Genomic DNA, 21,441 nt, shown 5'->3' on the forward strand with positions numbered 1-21,441 from the left:
CATACAAAGAAGGTACTGTGCTGATTTACTACATGTAGTTCTATTACAATAAAAAACATTCATTTTTGTAGAAAAGAAAGGAAACGATTGCTTGCGATCAGTAGTGAGTAATTGAATAGTGAGTGAAGTCATCATCACATCAAGTCAATTAAAGAAGAAAATACATAGAGGAATAGATTTATTTTACACAATTTTATATTATTTTATTCTGATCGTAATGGATCAATATTTTACTTAAAACATCTTGTGCACCGGAATATCACCCATGAATATTTTTAGAGGAAGGTTGATAACCGATTGGTTTTGAACACTTGTTGCTCTGTTATAGTTCCCGGTCCCGAGCCGGGCCTGCGCATTATGCTATGTCGAACGCAACTTATCGTCTGTCCGCTGTACGCTCTCGCACCGTCAGATGGACAGTCTCGAAATGTCAAAATCTGGGCAGTGTAGCTCGTGTCATGGGAGGTTGTAGCCGTATGTATTGATTAACACTGCGATGATTTCGAATTTCAATACGTGTTGTTTTGCGTTTCACGTCGGATAATTGTAATCAAACGTGTTATTATGGACAGTGGGAGTTCGTTAAACCAGTCAGTTGTTTTCAACACAGTTAACACTCGAAATGCAGCGGAGGCCTGGATTTTATATCGGGCCCATTTGATAACCTATGAACCTGTGAATTTACAACGCCTATAACCTATTGTGTTTTACGATGAAGTTATAGCTGTGTGTTGTTAATGATATAAACTAGAAATGTCGAGCTTGAAATCAGCAGGTTTACAACCTATCGAGGTCCCGAAATGTATGATAGAAGGAGAGAAATTCATCAAATGGGATGAGGTAAGTAGTTTGGTTTGTTTTTATTGTACAAAATTATCAATTAAAATGTTACCTTTTGCATTGTTGGCAGAAAGATCCGTGAATATAATTGTGCATTTTGTTGAATGGAGGCCAAAAGTGTTAGGTTACAGTACCTATGCTTCGGTAGTTTGTTGAGTCAACTGTACCCACCCATTGCCCAGGTTGTTGCACTGTGATTTCTACCTGTTGAAAATCCCTTGTACAGTAGCTGTTGTGTGTCTTCATCATTACCTTCAATTCATAAGAACAACTATCATAGTGTTGTTGATTTTTTTGCCATCCAATCTAAAAATATATAAACTTTATTCAAAATGTCATGTTACAGTATAAGCTTAGGCTAGCTATAACTTAATATTAGGATGTAAAAGATGTCCAAGACTTGTCCCTCAGATTTGCTTACCGGTGCGTAACTTAACTCAAATTGCTATTTTCCCAGTTGTAATTTTAACCTGGAACTTAGAAGGTACTACCTTTAAGTTAATTAATGTGCTAAACATTAACTTAAAAAACATTATTCTAAAAAAAATACAATCAGCCCAGATTTTTTTCAAAACACATGGGTGTGATAACAATTGGAATCGATTTGGTCTATGTTGTAGATTAAAAGGCAGGTGAATCCTGGCAGTCCTAACATAGGCCTACAGGCTAATGGCCAACTTAAGCTAAGTTTAGGCTAGGACAAAAACAGGACAGTTAAAATATAGCGTTTTTAATGCTCCTGAATATGTAATTTATGTCCCATCTAAGTATCTAAAGTTAGGTAGGACGTTAAAAAGATTATGTCAAAAAATTAAGACTGTAAGTTAATTAAAGTTTATTTGTAAGTTTAGTTGGTTTGGACGGACACGGTACTGGTACGGTACTTATTCGGTTAAATTATTATTGGTAACTGGGTAGTTTACATTCTGCTTGTTGAAATGTTTATCACTAAAAATATCGGCTACAGTATTCACTGTTTGGATAAGATCACAACTTAGGCGTTGGCCTAGCTTAAGTTAAACCCATAATATGAGTTAATTTGGCCTAGGGGTACCTCAAAATATCAAACAGACTCAACTAGGTTACGGTAGCTCATAAAGCTCAACTAATCACATTCAAATTGTGAGTCGAGCATTAAGTATAACCACTAACTTATTCGGCTGATTCAAGATTTTTTTATGGCAGAAGTAAGACAGATTAAGACTCTCTTTGACAAAATCTTTGTTCCTTCTTTAATAAACCTTATCATTTAATTTCATTTCATTTCTCATTGACAAAAACATTGTTTTAGGACCAGGTTGTAATGTCAAAGCAAAACAATAGACTTATATGACATTGTTTTGGAGTGAATGTCATTAAACTTTTGTCTTTAATCTTGAGGATGTGTCCTAGTTACTAAGGATGTAACTAACATACAATGCAAGTAATTAACTTACTAAGAGTAAGTCCACTACTAATTTCCAAAGGTCATGGTTTGTACAAAATACCCATTACAATCATTAACTTAGGTCTAACACTCTCATAAAAATACCATACGTTTCCCCCAATGTTTGTGTATAACACTAACAATTACAACTCGTCAGGTATAGCATGACCGGTGGGGGTGCGTTACTAGGCTACGTTACTAGCGCACCCCACCAGTCATGCTATACCTGACGAGTTATAGCAACATTTACTTAGCAGGTTACCTGCCTCTAAAGCCGCTTACACGAGGCCAGTAAAGCAGGCAGGTGACCGGGCACCTAATGTATTTCAAGTTACTGGAGGCAGGTAACCTGCCGCCAACTGGATTTGTATAAACCCGGCTTTAAGCCTTTAATAGAGATAAAATCTCTTCCAGGGGAAGGAGGCCTGCCTAAGTAATTTACTTATTGCTAAAAGTACCCTAGGTTCGGTAAAACGTAAATTTGTTAGCAAATTATTTTAAACCCCGGGCAATACACCAGAACAGTCCATCTATGTAAACTACTATTTATTTCTTGTTTCCAATAATTCATTTACACTATTACACTTACCCATAAAACAATAGGTTTATTTATTTATTTATAAAGCAGAAGAGCTGTGACTTAGACTACAAGTAGGGAAGTGTTGTTTATGAAGTAATCAAGGGCTGTGTAGAAGAGAGGGTATTCAAAACCCACAAACAATCTTGGCTTGTTTGCTTCTTTTTATCCTATGGGCCTGAAGGACTAGGGTACGCTTTTCATTCAGTGGCCGGCAGCCAAGTTTAATGGAGGGTAATTTGTTTTAGCGAAGAATGTCATGATGTTCCTTAGTTTCAAACACAAACTGTGGTATTAAATACAATTTTAAATACAATATAAATACAATATTAAATAGAGATATCAACAGCACGGTTAGGCTATTGGTTACGGAGAAAATTCTAAAAAATTTGAATTTGAAATTCCCTGTTATTCTTGTAAAGAATATTCTAAAATGTTGTAGTTTGCTTGTTTATGGATATATTTTGATCAACTTGGCAAATTTATTTATTTTATTACTAAGCTATTATTATTTTACAAAAATACCCCCGCTGTGCCAGCAAACCTGCCGACTAAGTGAAATTCCATTCGCCTAGATTGGTTTTTAGTTAATCTATAAAATTAACATTTATAATGAGTAGGCCTACCCAGGTTTGCTGCTACAGGGAGACTATTAAAGTGTGTTTTTATTAAAATATTAATAGCTTCTGGTACAAAATATATAAATCTGCCAAGTTTGATAAAAATAAAAATCCATTAACAAGCCAACTACAACATTTTAGAATATGATAAGAATAACATGGGAGTTTTAAATGAAAATTTTTTTTAATTTCCTCTGTAACCAATAACCGTACAAAACACTTTGATATCCTAATTTATTTGTTTTTTAAGCTCTTTAAAAAGGTCTGGAGAAAATTTAATTTAAATGTTTTGTTTGATGGGTAAATAATGAGAAAAACCCATTTTTACCCCATAAAGTTAAACCCTTTTCCCCATGTCCGATCATGCTGGTTCACAAACTCATTCAAGTTTATCCTGCCTTACACCTTCAAACCAAATTTCATAAATATCGGATAAAAATTACTCAAGTAATCGTCTAGACGGATACATATATAACAGTTTTAACTAATAGTGTTTTTGGCCTCTGGGGACATCAAAATGAATAAGTAAATTGGTCCTGGGCCTAGGTCTTACCATGAGACCTAGATGGTAATAGCTACTTCCCTATAGGGAAATTCGCCAAAACACACTTTAGCCTCCCTGTAACAGCAAACCTAGGTACTCGTTTAACCTAATGCTATTTAAATAGATTTAAAAATTGTATATCTATTCTATTCAGGCAAATAGAAATTCGCTTAGTCTGCAGGTTTGCTGCGGCGGGGGTATTTTTGCTTTGAGGTAATCTGGAGGCAAATTACAGTATGACCTTAATAACTCGATCCTTAATACCTCGAAATTCTTGATATCCCGATTTTTTCATACTCCCATTGAAATCCCAGTAAATCACAATGTTTAAAATACTTTTATAAGTCAACGGTTTCAAAAAATTTACCCTTTTGAGTCGAGTTTTGACGTTATGTGATCCGTAATACTTTAATCTCTATTGAAGTTTCTTGTTCACAATTCAAATTGCTCGAAGTTTACCTTTATAAGTCGAAGTTCTCACAATTTACCTCAATCACGCAAAGTTTTATGCCATACTGTGATAGTCAGCTGTTTTAGATTCTTGTTGAGACTTGAAAATCCATTTTCTTTGTTTATTTGGCTATTTCTGTTAGTTTTGCCAGCCTGTTACTTATTTAGATTAGCCTATATTGTGTGCATAGGAAGTCGTGTCCTCAGCTAGGTGTGAATTTAAAACATTGACACACGCCAAAAGTTAAAGAAAAGAGTCTGGTATGTGGAAATCCGCTTGGCATCTTACCTAAAAATGTGGTAGGTAATCCTGGAAATGTATGAAGGTAAATTGTTGGGGTAGCGGATTTTTATCCCCCTGGAATTTTACTCCCTGGGCAAACGTGACGTCACAAACCAGGGAGTAAAATTCCAGGCGCGAACTTTTGAGTTTTGCGACATCAGCTCGATGGATTAAACGCGGAATCAAACATATATTTTCACGGTTGTTAATTTTATCAGAACACATCAAATTATAAAAACCTGGCCCGGATTTTTACCCCCGGAATTTAACCCCGTGATTTTTACCCCCCGGATTTTTACCCCTGGAATTTTACCCCCCGGATTTTTACCCCTGGAATTTTACCCCCCGGATTTTTACTCCCGGAATTTTACCCCCTGGCCAGATATATAAATTAGTGAGAATGTATAATTATCTTCATTCTGTTTTAATTTAATAGTAAACTTTTTATTATTAAGTAGCCTATCTTAATTTAAGCTATTTGTAACATCAACTAATCGATGTTTACAATTAGGCCTAATTAAAGCAGAAATAAGAAAATCAATCATTCAGTTTCTAAAATCGGCCAGGGGGTAAAATTCCGGGGGGTAAAAATCCGGGGGTAAAATTCCGATGGTAAAAATCCGGCCCGTACATCTTCAGTTGTCTAAATGCTAGTTATATGGCCAGGGGACGTCAGCTTTGCACAGGGGGTAAAATTCCAGGGGGATAAAATACCGGCGACCCTTTTACGCCCTATTTACAGACGTAAGTCTGAGAAATATCTATCTCATGTTTGAAATAAATTACCATCGTGATAGAATAAGTACAGTATGCAGGAATAATTGTTATTTTGCATTTGAAACAGTATATAAAACAAACAATCGACTTATTCTTTGTTGTTATGCCTATACTGTAAACAAATACATTTGAAAAAAAAATTGCGTTAGATTTATGAACCTAATTTGCTTTGTTGTCATCACTCCATTTTACCATTTCAGAGAGCGCGGGACTGTTACATTACGTCTCACTCATCATCATTGTTGAAATTACAGGCCCATTTCTGATGGGCAAATGGAATGGTTGCATGTCCTTCCACGTTGTAATGTCAACATTTACGGTACCTCAAATACCATTTTTACATCAAAGTGCTGAAATAAGAGTAATACATGGTAGATTAATGCTTTATTGGTGATGATAAGTAGTATTTTGTGAATTATCTAAAAGCATTTCATGTGACCTTAGTCATTAATAAAGCTGCAATTTCATCCATACAACACTCATTCTTTACTCCTCTTCTCAAAATACTCACATTAATCTGATCTTATAAATTTACCTATGTCTTTTAGGTTCTAACTCTTTTTCTAGGGTATATTTTTATCACTGTCCAGTGTCTCATTTACTATCAGGCAATTAGGTATTCTTGTATCAATGTTTGACTATTGCTTAGGTGATTACAATGCCCAGAATGGATTACATTGAGGCATTAGTGTAATTAAACTGTTTCGCCTGGCAGATCTATTATTGGCTTCGTATTAAGTTTACCAATTGAAGCGACCAGGAAATTAATGTTTTTGGTTACTCGTTATTTTATCCTATATTAATAGGCACGCATCTTTCTTGAAAACCTTTTTTCTCAGCTCGAGGACATTGCAGGGGAAATCTATGCATACTGTTAGATATATCCCTGTAGATGTCAGAATCCCTTTGTAAATTAAAATAACCCTAGGCTCAAAAAATAGCACAAAAATTAATTTAAAATGAAACAAAATTAAATTTTATGGGTTCCCATGCAGGGGAGCGAGTTGGTCTAGTGGTTAGAGCGCGGGACTGGTTCCTGGGGTCCCGGGTTCGAATCCTGCCAAATCACCAATAGATTTTACCTAAGTGATAATGCCGTAAACCCCTAGGTCTAGCCTGAAGTAATGTGAAAAACAGGCTGTGCCTATCGTCCTAGAAAAAAATGGGTTCCAATGCTGGTGACGAAATAACAACAAAATATAAACAGAAAACCAAAACAAATGGAAGAAATCCCAATCAAATGCTTTATTCACAGCGTGGGGTGAAAATAGAGAAGTCTGTACGTTACATATATTTTTAGCAGAGTTTTAGACCACTGGACGACCTCTAGTTCTAATTGATAACCATGTAAGGTTTATTCCAACGTTTCTTTGGGTGTATGTCCTGTTATATAAAACATTATCAGCGCTTCTTTCTCTTTCCTATCATTTGGATGTGTTAGGGTAAAACAGGTCTTGACTGGGACGGGTGGCGTCGTCCTGTAATCCAGCTACTTGGAGGTCACGGATTGTGGATATTTATAGGCATGTACTGTGGATGGGATACTCCCTGGTGTGGATTAACGTCCGCACTAGTGAGTACTACTACTATCCGCAGTACTATCCTCATAATTAGACCAATTCGTATATACCAAGGAAAAAATGTGGTTCGGATTCCATTATAAACTGTAGGTCCCTTAGTTGTCATTAGCTGTTTGGGCTATTAATTAACAGCTGTGTCTAAGGAATGTCGGCCTTAGTCACTAACAAGACTACAAGATCGCGCCACTCATCTCCATTCATACTTGGCTTAAAATACCTACATAGTATGGTCGCCATTTCATAAGAAAGTATAAAAAGTATAAAGTATAAAACAGGTCTTAACCTAAAACTGCATTAAGCCATGTTACAATAGTAAAGATTTCTTACTGATCCATAACAATAGTTGCTAATTGAAATACGTCTTGCTGCGTAAATTCTAGAAAAAACTTAAGAATTGGCCTAGTTTGAAATGAAGACAATAGCTCATTAGTTTGTAAGAGTCAACTTGTTAGAAATAATGATGTGTTGCATAAATAAGACTTTGGCAACTGCCCTTGTGTTAGGCTATTTGTCTTCAATTTTAGCTACTGCTAATGGTGATTGACCTAGCTTCCTTAATAGCTTTCTATGATATGATGTCATTAATGTGTCTAAACAGTAATTAATAACTTACTTAATACTACCGTTCCCTAATTAATTCTAATTCTGGCTAAAAATATAAAATGGACAGTCAATGACCAACTGTTCTCTATTAATTTGTAACAAATCAATAAAAAGGTTTGTTAGCTTTTAAAAATAATCATATATTACTTAAAATACTGTAGGTGCAATACAAACACGGACATTGTCTCGACTATCACTAACCTAACACTAGACTGTGTTCTATACAGAAGTGATGTCAGACTATGATGTCCAATGTTACTGTTAGTATTTCACTTGACTGTTAACACACAATACTCTAGGTACATTACAACCGCTAGCATTGTTTCAACTCCCACTAAGGGTGTCGTACTAGACCTATCTCCATAAGTTAGTTTTGAGCTATTGTGTCAATATGTGTTCTCAATTTTGTAAATATATTTGGTAAGGTTTTTTAATAGATTATGTTCTTAAACTGTAGTAAATGCTATAAATATTATTTATTTTTAAAATTGTTCATTTTAGCGAATTTCCCATATAGGGAATAAGCTATTACCGTAGTACTCATGGTAAGACGTGGACGCGGGACCGATTTTTTTTTTCGTTTTGAGGTCCCTAGAGGCCAAAAACACCATCCGTTCAAATTCATATATATATATATATATATATATATATATATATATATATATATATGTAAGTGTATAAGACATTTTGGGGACTTGACTTTTTCGGGTCTCAAGAATTTATACGAAAATACACTATTGCAATATTTTGAGGACTTGAATTTCCGTATGTGTATAAGACATTTTGGGCACTTGACTTTTTCGGGACTTGAGAATTTAGTACTTTATAAGACTTTTTGAGGACCTGTGCAATTAATTCCATTCCAAATGCAGCGTGTTATTGATTTTCACCCTTGTGTGGGCCTCCCATTCACTGACGGAATGTCTCGTGGCGTATGACGACCGGATATAAATAGTCAGTTTACACTCACTTATCTCGTTATTTTTTCAGCATATTCCTCGGCCCGTCTGCAGGTCTTATGTTGACGGGCTGTCAGAGCGTCTGTTGTAATAACTTGAATTCCTTATGCATGTTTGCTGCTGATTACGGTGAATTATTGTTAGAAATTCCACCTAATCTTTAAAGTTACCCATCAAATTCATAGAAATAATAATATTTAACTGTTTGACGAGTACCCCTATTGTATTCAAAATACTAAACGGCCCAATCCACTGTCACGTTTCGTATTTTGTATGCTACCGTTAATTTACACGGGTAAATTGTTGTGCAGAAATATTCCACAAACAACTGCAGTCAGTGGCAGTAGCCCAAGTTCCTGTGCGCGACCAGATCTGGTTGGGTGTAGGTGAGGGGGTTTGCAAGGGCACTTTTTTTAAACCACTTGTGTCTCGCTCATCACTCACCCCTCCCCAGTACTGTCAATAACCGACACGAACGTTACGTTCGACTTGTAGTGACCCATCTACATGCACAGAAGTTTTAGCTGTAGTGTACTGCACGCTATTATCGCGCCAAACGCGCTAGAGTCAAAGAACAGGCCAGGCAACAGCCTACAAAAACAAATTCTGTGCGCGTGGACGGGTCGGGGTCGCGCTACTAGCCGAACTAAAACTTGCGGGTACCGGTTGTTGGCAGTGCGTGAGGGTAGGGGTGAGTGAGTAGCAAGACACAAACAAATGTTTTCACAAAAGTACCCTCGCCAACCCCCTCGCCTAGATCCAACCAGATCTGGTCGTGCGCACAGAAACTTTGGCCGAACTGTACAAACCTCTCCTCTTCCCTCATACACCTCTATGCTCTTCACTAAAGGCGGTGACACACTATCGATCTTTTCCCCGTTTAAGACCCCGAACCGAGCAGGGAGAAGGGAGAAGGGAGAAGGGAGATAAATATCAGCAAAATTTTACTCCGAACATTTCCCCGAACATGACCAAGACCAGACGAATTCTACCGAGCGCGGCAAAAGGAAGTTTGGAGAGAGATAGAGAGTGTGTGCGAGTGAGAGCGCGGAGGCAATCTAAAAAATGCACACCAGACCAAAGCCAAAAAGTTTCTATAACATAAAAATTATTGTTAAAAGTCACATTTTGAAAACTTGTCACGAAAATAAAATATTCTAGAAAGGATGCTTAGTTATATATATTGATTTCTATTGGTTTTATTCATTGAAATAACGTACAGAATGATCATTTTAATTGCCTTTAATAATATTAATGTTTATATTATTTTTGAAAGAATTTAAGTCAACATCAATTACTTAATTCAACCTTAATATTATTGATATAATTGATTTAACGGTTTCTACACTTTCAACCTTGACCAAACAAACCACAAACATTACATCTTAAATGATTATAATATATAACGGCAACATATTACCCAACATTTATTTATTTTACCAATAAAAGAGTTTTATTGCCATATTAAATCAGAACTATCAATGCTAGCGCAGGCGGCCGCTCGGTGCGGCGCTCGCGACGATGTACGGGGCAAAAATGTACCGTGACACACTATCGTACATCGGACCGTACATCGGACCGATCTTTTCTTTGATCTTTCGCCAAAAAACCGCCTCCAGAGCGCTCGTCTCCCTGCTCAGCCTGATGTCTTGTTCGGCGTCTTGATCGGTGTACGGACCCGTGACACACTATCGAACATCCTCCCTTCGACCTCCCTTCTCCCTTCTCCCTGCTCGGTTCGGGGTCTTGTTCGGGGAAAAGATCGATAGTGTGTCACCGTCTTAACACTTGACGTTGGTCTGGTCTTGGTCTTCATCACACCTACAGTAGTGTTAGTCGTGTGCGCGTGTTTTTACTTCGCTACAAATAAACTTTCATTGAATGTATTAATTTAGCCTAGGATTTTACAGTTTGAATCAAAGTTCTTCTGCATTCATATTTTTTAAAATCGCTAAGATAATACAGAGTTAGCTATTGTCATAAATATTCAACGTGGTTACAGAAATAACACACAAAACATGAAATACACTAAAAAAAAGTATACAAATTCGGTTTGTAGTAGATAATATTTTAGGTGATTAGGTACTTTCCTGTTAAAGGGAACATTCATTATTATCGATGATTTTTTTCGATATATCGATATTTTTATTTTCCGATCCATTACAAATTGACAACAACTAACTGATCTTGTTTAGGCTAAAATAGTCTATTATATGGATTAAGAAATGAAACTGTTCTAAGCTAATCTAACATAACCAACCAAACTTGCTGGACCATTTAAAAATTCCGTTTGGGTTTGATAATAGAAAAGGTAAGTTAAAAACCGAATTTTGAAATGTTATAGCAGTTTTGGTTAGTTATGTCAGGTTATTTTTTTTTAGAACAGTTTCATTTCACTATATTGTTTGTTGATACTGAACAATATTTATCGCGTAGTTGTCAGCTGATATGTTTCAGTTTCTTAATATCGATATATCGAGAAAAAATCATCGATAATAATGAATGTTCCCTTTAACAGGAAAGTACCGGTGAGTAGGTTGAAGCATCGATTAAAAACGTGAGATAAGTCCTATAATTGTTTTTTTAGACCCCCCCCCCTTGTTTACGCCTATGTGAAAATGAGTGTCTATGGTTTTTCCCGAAAGAGCTCCCCAGGGCCCTGTTTCATAGAAATACTAGTGTATTTCACAAGTCTACGTTTCAAAAACCTACTAGTGTAGGGACTAGTATTACTAGTGTGGACAGCAATGTGTTTCATCAAGTTTTACTCTTGTAAATTACACTAGTAAATGCTTGCTATATTTTAAGTAGACTAGTATTTTTTTACAGAGTTTTTTAGTATTTCTGAATCTGTTATTCTAAGTAATAAAATTAGATGTTGATTAGAGCTGTCATTTTAATGTAAAACATGTAAAAGTTTAATTAATGGAACAAAATAATTGTGAGTGGTGCGGAGTTGAACCAGGGACCCCACATGAGAGGCGAGTACTCCACCTCTGAGCTACGTCCTGCCATAGCTCCAATGCCATGTTTTAAGTACAGTTGGATTTTTTTTAGCTAGAAGCAGTTAAGGTGTGGTGGAATATCTTTGAAGATGAACCTATTTTGCTGTAGTGCAATCATGTGTTCATATGTGTCAAATTTTGAGGTTAAATCAAAACAAACAAACAAACATATATTGGAATTGACAATAGATACTTTAAACTTACTCTAGAAGTATTTGGCAATTTAGAGAATATTTACTGTGAAATAGACATGTGATTCCTTATTCCAAATCAACTAATGAATAAGTTGTTATTTAATTATTGTCTCCAAATTATAAGTGATGGTTGCTTTGAAAATAGTTAATTATATGAGCAAATATTGAATCGTCTTGCATAATTAATTTTGATCATTATATTAATAGAATAATGTGGTGGCTATGACTGAGATACACCTCAAATAACTGTTGGGACGTAGAGTAATGAATGATAATTTACGTTTAGTTTTGATTTTTAAATCTTCTCGCCTTTTGGGTTTCAAGTTCGTGACAAGAATTAAATACTCTTGAGATTACGAGATAAACCTTTAAAGACTGACTTTTGAAACATTTAAATTATAATTAACAGCTAATTGTAGTATTGATGATAATGCAATATTGTAATCAGAAAAGTTCACTACGTAGGCTACTTAAACAGGATGACATTATACGATAGGGCAAGGAAGCAAGATTCGAATTTGGTTTATAAAATGCAGTACCGGTAGCCTAAATACTGAAAGTTTTCTAATAAATTAGACAATGAAATATACAGAATGAATTCATTTTATATTAATTGGGCTTGGGCATTTCTTTAAAAAGTAATACAACACGGCCCCTATGCCTAATTGACATTATGCCAGTTTGTTTGTTTTGATTTAACCTCAAATCAAAATTTGACACGTATGAACACATGATCGCACTACAGCAAAATAGGTTCATCTTCAAAGATATTCCACCACACCTTAACTGCTTCTAGCTAAAACAATCCAACTGTACTATACTTGAAAACCTACTTCACCATTGCTTGTAACGGCGATGCAATTATTTGTTACATCAATAAACGTTTAGGCATATTATTCATAGTTTTTTGACTCTAAATTAGAATATTAACAAATGGTTTTTAACTCAAATATTAAAAACCGCGTCGGCGGGCTCATTGATGAAAATAAATAATAGCGTTTTGATAAATAATATGCGATTGTTTTACTTATGTGTCTAAATAGTTATTAATTAAAAGAAAACACTGCGTTTCTACAACTATTTACATTTTGTATAAAATGAAAACAAAATTAAAACCCTTTATATAGGGTTTGAAAACCCGTAATTAAGGTTAGAAATTAGTGTTGAGAGTTCACGTGACTAGTAGTTTTGGTCACATAAGAAAACACTGCGTTTCTACAACTATTTGCATTTTGGTATAAAATGAAAACAAAATTAAAACCCTTTATATAGGGTTTGAAACCCCGTGATTAAAGTTAGAAATTAGTGTTGAGAGTTCACGTGACTAGTAGTTTTGGTCACATGACTAGTAAAATACACCAGTATTTACCAGCGGCATAAAAACGTTTATGAAACACAAATTAGTAGGACAGGTAAATACGAGACCAGTATTTACTAGACTAGTAATTACTAGACTAGTATTTTGATAAAACAGGACCCTGTAGTTCTATTTGCGACTCTCAATCTACTCCACTGATTTATTAATATAGTACCGTATTGATAATTTCAAACAAAACCAATGTAGGAAAAAGTATTGATGACAAAATGTGTATATTTGGATGATTTCCATTTATAGTCCATGAGGTTGGCGAAGGTACTCAAAGGGATTACAGCCCTCACACACACAGATGCTAACATTGCTAACTTACACGGGAAGCGGACACTCGGCCTGGGCTGCCCCTATTGTTTGTTGTGGAGGGTAGGTTTCTAGGGAACAGGTACTTGAACTCAGCTTGGACTTTACCCATTAAATCCTACGAATCTTTTAGAAATACTGTGGGTTGGTAGACAGGGTCGTCAACACAGAAAGCAGAGGCATTAACATGGAGCCAAACCTTCTAAGAATTACATTACTATTGTATTAGAATACTACTGTAATCTTTAACATCAACGACTCAGGAAGTGATGGTGTCTACGGGTGGTGAATATCCGCCCGTTTCCAAATTTAAGATTAAAAAATACGCCAATGCCTACTACATATAATACATCTGTTATGCTTCTATTAATACGATATTTGATAGTGATTTTCTAAAAAAAAATAATTTTAATAATTAATTGTTCTTGGAGAAATACAACATTTTAACCATGCTTCGCAAACAAGGGTTAAAAATAGTTAAGGAAAAAGTAGTTTAAAGTGTTATGCTTCTATTAATACGATATTTGATAGTGATTTTCTAAAAAAAACTAATTTTAATAATTAATTGTTCTTGGAGAAATACAACATTTTAACCATGCTTCGCAAACAAGGGTTAAAAATAGTTAAGGAAAAAGTAGTTTAAAGTCAAGGACATCAACTGTCTCTGCTTTGAATTGTACATTACGAAAAATTTAAATGTAAAATACTTGTACTGTAGTAATTTGAACTTATATTCTTTATTTCGTTGGCCGCGTACGCTAAATATAAAAGTGTTCAGTAAAAGTTAATTTTGACACTTTTCCTCTGATATTTCGCCTAATAACAACATTACATTTAATTCATCCTAACTTAATGTTATATTATGTGTTCCAATTATTATATTGCAAATTGTATTGATTGTTGAATGAAATTCACTTATTCATATTTGATTAGATGTATTATTATATTTTAATATAGCATAAGATGAAAATGTGAACTAAATTAAGCGAGATATATTTTGCCAAACCATAGGTGAATTGATTTGTTGTAACTTATCCAATTCACTCTGTTTCATAATATTTCTTTTTTTCAAATGTACCTTTAGACTTTTATTTTAGATGTGATACACAAACTTTATATCATTTACAACTAAACAAAGTAAACAGAAACTCGAGCCCAATTTGATCATTAATTAGAGCTTGGGAAACGACCACTTTCATTGATGTCAGCTGTCATCGAAAATAGTTACTTTCGTTACTGAGTGATGAAAAAATCTTTTTTTGTTGAAATTTAATTTGTTGATAGATAATATTTTAAAAACCTTTTTGTGTTGAAATTTAAATATAATAGTCTCAAGCCCTAAACCAAATTATGCTGATTCATAATGGTCATTACGACTATGATCGAAAATGTAGCCATAAGGTCAATAAAAATTATTATGTTGAGCGCGACTATTATGACAATATACAGATTGTTATTATGTCAAACCCTATTGATCTGTATGTCAAAATGTATGTTTTAGTATGTAAGGAATCCGATTTTGACACTTTCAAACTCTCGAAAATGTACCGTTTAGGCTGTAGAGTGAAAAAGACGGACAAACTGAAATATTTATTTTAAAAACCTTTTTGTGTTGAAATTTAAATTTAATAGTCTCAAACCCTAAACCAAATTATGCTGATTCATAATGGTCATTACAACTATGATCGATAATGTAGCCATAAGGTCAATAAAAATTATTATGTTGAGCGCGACTATTATGACAATATACAGTTTGTTATTATGTCAAACCCTATTGATCTGTATGTCAAAATGTATGTTTTAGTATGTAAGGAATCCGATTTTGACATTTTCAAACTTTCGAAAATGTACCGTTTAGGCTGTAGAGTGAAAAAGACGGACAAACTGAAATATTTATTTTAAAAACCTTTTTGTGTTGAAATTTAAATTTAATAGTCTCAAACCCTAAACCAAATTATGCTGATTCATAATGGTCATTACAACTATGATCGATAATGTAGCCATAAGGTCAATAAAAATTATTATGTTGAGCGCGACTATTATGACAATATACAGTTTGTTATTATGTCAAACCCTATTGATCTGTATGTCAAAATGTATGTTTTAGTATGTAAGGAATCCGATTTTGACATTTTCAAACTTTCGAAAATGTACCGTTTAGGCTGTAGAGTGAAAAAGACGGACAAACTGAAATATTTATTTTAAAAACCTTTTTGTGTTGAAATTTAAATATAATAGTCTCAAGCCCTAAACCAAATTATGCTGATTCATAATGGTCATTACGACTATGATCGAAAATGTAGCCATAAGGTCAATAAAAATTATTATGTTGAGCGCGACTATTATGACAATATACAGTTTGTTATTATGTCAAACCCTATTGATCTGTATGTCAAAATGTATGTTTTAGTATGTAAGGAATCCGATTTTGACACTTTCAAACTTTCGAAAATGTACCGTTTAGGCTGTAGAGTGAAAAAGACGGACAAACTGAAATATTTATTTTAAAAACCTTTTTGTGTTGAAATTTAAATATAATAGTCTCAAGCCCTAAACCAAATTATGCTGATTCATAATGGTCATTACGACTATGATCGAAAATGTAGCCATAAGGTCAATAAAAATTATTATGTTGAGCGCGACTATTATGACAATATACAGTTTGTTATTATGTCAAACCCTATTGATCTGTATGTCAAAATGTATGTTTTAGTATGTAAGGAATCCGATTTTGACACTTTCAAACTCTCGAAAATGTACCGTTTAGGCTGTAGAGTGAAAAAGACGGACAAACTGAAATATTTATTTTAAAAACCTTTTTGTGTTGAAATTTAAATATAATAGTCTCAAGCCCTAAACCAAATTATGCTGATTCATAGTGGTCATTACGACTATGATCGAAAATGTAGCCATAAGGTCAATAAAAATTATTATGTTGAGCGCGACTATTATGACAATATACAGTTTGTTATTATGTCAAACCCTATTGATCTGTATGTCAAAATGTATGTTTTAGTATGTAAGGAATCCGATTTTGACACTTTCAAACTTTCGAAAATGTACCGTTTAGGCTGTAGAGTGAAAAAGACGGACAAACTGAAATATTTATTTTAAAAACCTTTTTGTGTTGAAATTTAAATATAATAGTCTCAAGCCCTAAACCAAATTATGCTGATTCATAATGGTCATTACGACTATGATCGAAAATGTAGCCATAAGGTCAATAAAAATTATTATGTTGAGCGCGACTATTATGACAATATACAGTTTGTTATTATGTCAAACCCTATTGATCTGTATGTCAAAATGTATGTTTTAGTATGTAAGGAATCCGATTTTGACACTTTCAAACTTTCGAAAATGTACCGTTTAGGCTGTAGAGTGAAAAAGACGGACAAACTGAAATATTTATTTTAAAAACCTTTTTGTGTTGAAATTTAAATATAATAGTCTCAAGCCCTAAACCAAATTATGCTGATTCATAATGGTCATTACGACTATGATCGAAAATGTAGCCATAAGGTCAATAAAAATTATTATGTTGAGCGCGACTATTATGACAATATACAGTTTGTTATTATGTCAAACCCTATTGATCTGTATGTCAAAATGTATGTTTTAGTATGTAAGGAATCCGATTTTGACACTTTCAAACTCTCGAAAATGTACCGTTTAGGCTGTAGAGTGAAAAAGACGGACAAACTGAAATATTTATTTTAAAAACCTTTTTGTGTTGAAATTTAAATATAATAGTCTCAAGCCCTAAACCAAATTATGCTGATTCATAGTGGTCATTACGACTATGATCGAAAATGTAGCCATAAGGTCAATAAAAATTATTATGTTGAGCGCGACTATTATGACAATATACAGTTTGTTATTATGTCAAACCCTATTGATCTGTATGTCAAAATGTATGTTTTAGTATGTAAGGAATCCGATTTTGACACTTTCAAACTTTCGAAAATGTACCGTTTAGGCTGTAGAGTGAAAAAGACGGACAAACTGAAATATTTATTTTAAAAACCTTTTTGTGTTGAAATTTAAATATAATAGTCTCAAGCCCTAAACCAAATTATGCTGATTCATAATGGTCATTACGACTATGATCGAAAATGTAGCCATAAGGTCAATAAAAATTATTATGTTGAGCGCGACTATTATGACAATATACAGTTTGTTATTATGTCAAACCCTATTGATCTGTATGTCAAAATGTATGTTTTAGTATGTAAGGAATCCGATTTTGGCACTTTCAAACTTTCGAAAATGTACCGTTTAGCCTGTAGACGGAAAAATACGGACATACTAAACTGTTTATTAACGAAAATTTTTTAGTCTTGAAATTTAAAGACAATGGTATCAAACTCAACACCGAATAATGATGATTGATAATGCTTATTACATTACAACTATGATCAATAATGTTCCTAAAGGTCTACTATGTTGAGCGTGAAAATTTTGACAAAATACCGTTTTTATTAGGTAATCGGTTGTTAAATCCTATTGATCTTTATGTCAAAAAGTATGTTTTAGTATGTGAGGAACGGTATGGTGAATAATAGTTCAACGTGTATGATGGCAGCCCTAGCGATCATCACAGTAGCTGCTAAGATAGCATGTTATTATCTTCTACTTTTATAATTAATTGTTTGTCTTCTCTGAGTCCTTGAGCGGTAAACACCGCCTTTAGTTCAGTAAGAAGAATAAGAATTGTTTATTTTCCAAATGAACAATTCTATTTATAAGCCCTTCGGTATTATGATATTTCATCGAAATTACTACCTAAATAAACTTCTTTCACTTTAGTAACGCTGTTTGGCTGACTGAACAAACACTTCAAATTCCAAGAAGGGTTGCTCATTTAGCAAGAGTTTGAACAGAATACCCTAGTTCCTTGAAGTGTCAAGCTAACACTACGGTATCTCGGTGTCAAGCTAAGACCACGTAATCCTCATAACCACGTGAAACGACTCACTTGCGTTGTGTCTTGATACGGTGACACATGCACGCGTGCAGCGAGCAAAGTACTCACGAGCTCTATCGGCCCATCTGACAGAGCTAGACTGATAATATTATCGCGTATGGTGTTTATTGTTCACACACAGTTATTGCTCGACAACGGTTGGGCCTATTTTTACGTTTGGGTGTCAAAGTAACGGTATTTTTAAGTAGATTTGCTAAAACGTATCTCAATTTTAACAAACATTATCAACCATATGCAGTAAATCTTTTTGTGACTTCTTGCCGGCTCTGCAATAACCTCTCAAACTACCTAAGATCAATATTTAAAAGTCATAATCAGTTTGTGGCGTCACTGAAAAAAGTGATGTGTTGAGTGGATGTCTGTTGCTGGTGTGTCATGGCCGAGGTTGCCGACTTATTGAGGTTGTGTTAATGGCGAATAAATAGTATAAACAAATCGTGTTTTTTAGTATTTAATGTTATAGGTTTAGCTTTATATTGTGAATGTTAGGTTAAGTGTAAGAAAGGGACATGTGACCCTAACTTTGCCTGGAAAAATAAAGTTTTCATTTCATTTCAATGCATTCGGTAGCACGAAAATATACTGGTATTTTCGTCTGCACTTCTCCAGGATGGCGTAAATGGTGGCTTGTTTAAGTATTTATGAAGTACTCGATGGTCTATTTTATCCCTTGTGAGGCCTACCCAAAAAAATATTCCTTGAGCCGCCCCTGGAATAAACAAACTCGAATTTGGAACGAAGAAAGTAGGATTTTCTAGCAGCTAAAACCTAGAAATTACGTTGTGATTTAACATTACCTAATTTGCCGAATTCTAAAATATACTATGAACTATACCTACTAAAATACCATCTACTCTCGAAACCGAATGAAATAGCAGAACAACACAAGCTTGAATGAAGAGCCCAACAAGATGACGAAATCATTGAAGATTACGTTAAAGAACTAACACATTATGAAGAATCACTACAACTTTGTGTGTTCTGAGTGCAAAAGACCTACAATTATTTCTCATCTACGCTCACAATTAATCCTGGGCCTGATTAGTTTTGAAATAAGGGAATAACTTATATAACAATCCAATGAATTAACTGTTAGAAAAGCAATTGAAATTATGTCAAGTCCAAGAAACATACATCTAGTTTTGTATTAGAGTCTTCTGTCAAGAACTACACGAATGCAAATGTTACTGTGGACAAGGTAGCTGAAACATTTGCAAATAGGTGTAATAAATTTAAGAACATTGTATTAGTAAAAGTATCATATACATTTGTCATTGATATAACTGTATTAAATAATCTACCTAATTATTTGTAGGGAGTATATTAGTTAGTAGATTATCTATTAATCGATTTGCAAGCTACATTATGAATATTTCATAATGTAGCTTGTAAATCGATTAATGTATTTAAACCAGACACTCGTCAAATAATGCAGTTCAAGGCGGAAATGAAGTGAGGGATACATCAGGATTAGGATGTGTGTTACAGAACAAGAAACTGATGAAAATAGTTGGAATAACTAGTCAAGGTCAACGCACTCGATAAAAGCACGGGATTATACGCTATAAAAAAGGCGCGAATATGTGCAAGTACAGTATAACCAGCGACAACCTATGTAAAACCAGACGTAAGCTTTAAAGCCAGGCCTACGAAAAAGTCAAACTATGAATTTTGAACTATGTAAAGAATGAATCACTGAATATGATTAGACGAAATCACAGAGGTACAATCTATGTTAGTAGGCCTAAAACTATGTTGTTTATTTACGTGGTAAAGGAGCGTAGTTTCTTGATAGGTCTAAACAACGTCATCAGTTACCAAATCAATTTTTTTTTACTAGTTTCAGTCATATAATTGTTCTAATTTAAACTTGCGCTATTATGCTAATTCAACCTAGGGCAGATGTAGTTCCCACTAAATATCTATACTTACACGAGGAGAGCGTGGTTTCGGCGATTTCGTAAAGTAAGAAATAATTGATGTAGAAAGAAATGTGTAGATTTTGATCTTTTTCTGTTTTGATTGATTTACCGTGTTGATTATGCACCACAGTGCTTTGTACTGTAATTGTTTTCTGCCATTATGAAAAATTCATTGCCAATATTTCTTTTAAGGTCCCTTGCATGATTTTGCGTGTATACTAATGTGTACTAGGTGTGCAATGCAGTTGTCTGCTTGCAATACTGAGCGGAGCTATCATAGTACTGTAATCATAGTACTTTAACAGTAACCCAACAACCAATTTCTCAAAACTGTGCTAGAGGGTTATTCATTGGCACAGAAGTACGATATGAATTGACGCGACGTGACGAAGGAAAAATCAAACTAACACTGTAATGGATACACCTCCCTTTTAAGTTAGAACGTGTCTTCCCAACAAAAAGTTTTTTTTTCATATAAAATCATAGATTAATCTGCATTACACTGATGAAATCACGGGTGTTTAACTACAAAAGATCCACCAATACGAAAAAAATACATCCGTCATAATCATGTGAAAATAGGTCAACAATGACTGGTAGTGTCTACTTATCTTTATCTAGCACTATTTTGAGATTATGGTCTTAGTATGTAAATGCACAATGTTGAAATGGGCAAAAAATAAAGTTATAAAAAGCCCTCATAACTTAGGAATGTATAATGATTTTTTCAACGAATTGTAGGATTGAAATCAGGGTACAAATTTAGTTCAAAATAATGGGTCATAACCCCACCTTTATATTTTAAAGAAATATTTTGCATCCAATATGGCGAATCCAATATGGCGAATCCAAGATGGCGGTCGGAAATGACCACCTTGTAAAAATAAAGTACTTACAATCCAAAAATGTTTAGAAGTGGTCTGGGATCGATATTTGAAAATTTTTAGAGGAATCTTAGTGGGGAAGGGACTTTTTAACCACCCTGTATGGTGTATGGGT

At 34.3% G+C, this 21,441-nt stretch overlaps 1 protein-coding gene across 1 annotated transcript in view; it reads left to right on the forward strand.

The window, feature by feature from the left end:
- The first annotated feature begins 425 nt into the window (after window positions 1-425).
- Window positions 426-21,441, forward strand: part of LOC128986127 (1-phosphatidylinositol 4,5-bisphosphate phosphodiesterase classes I and II) — a 137,404-nt gene continuing 116,388 nt past the window's right edge. Inside the window, exon 1 of the mRNA XM_054406281.1 lies at window positions 426-840. Coding sequence (XP_054262256.1) covers window positions 754-840 — 87 coding nt within the window. The 5' untranslated portion in view covers window positions 426-753. The remainder of the gene's footprint in view (window positions 841-21,441) is intronic.

Source organism: Macrosteles quadrilineatus, unplaced genomic scaffold (genome assembly GCF_028750875.1).
Source record: "Macrosteles quadrilineatus isolate MER2022 unplaced genomic scaffold, UCM_ALF_1.0 Scaffold_2__2_contigs__length_208266976, whole genome shotgun sequence".
NCBI classification, from domain to species: domain Eukaryota; kingdom Metazoa; phylum Arthropoda; class Insecta; order Hemiptera; family Cicadellidae; genus Macrosteles; species Macrosteles quadrilineatus.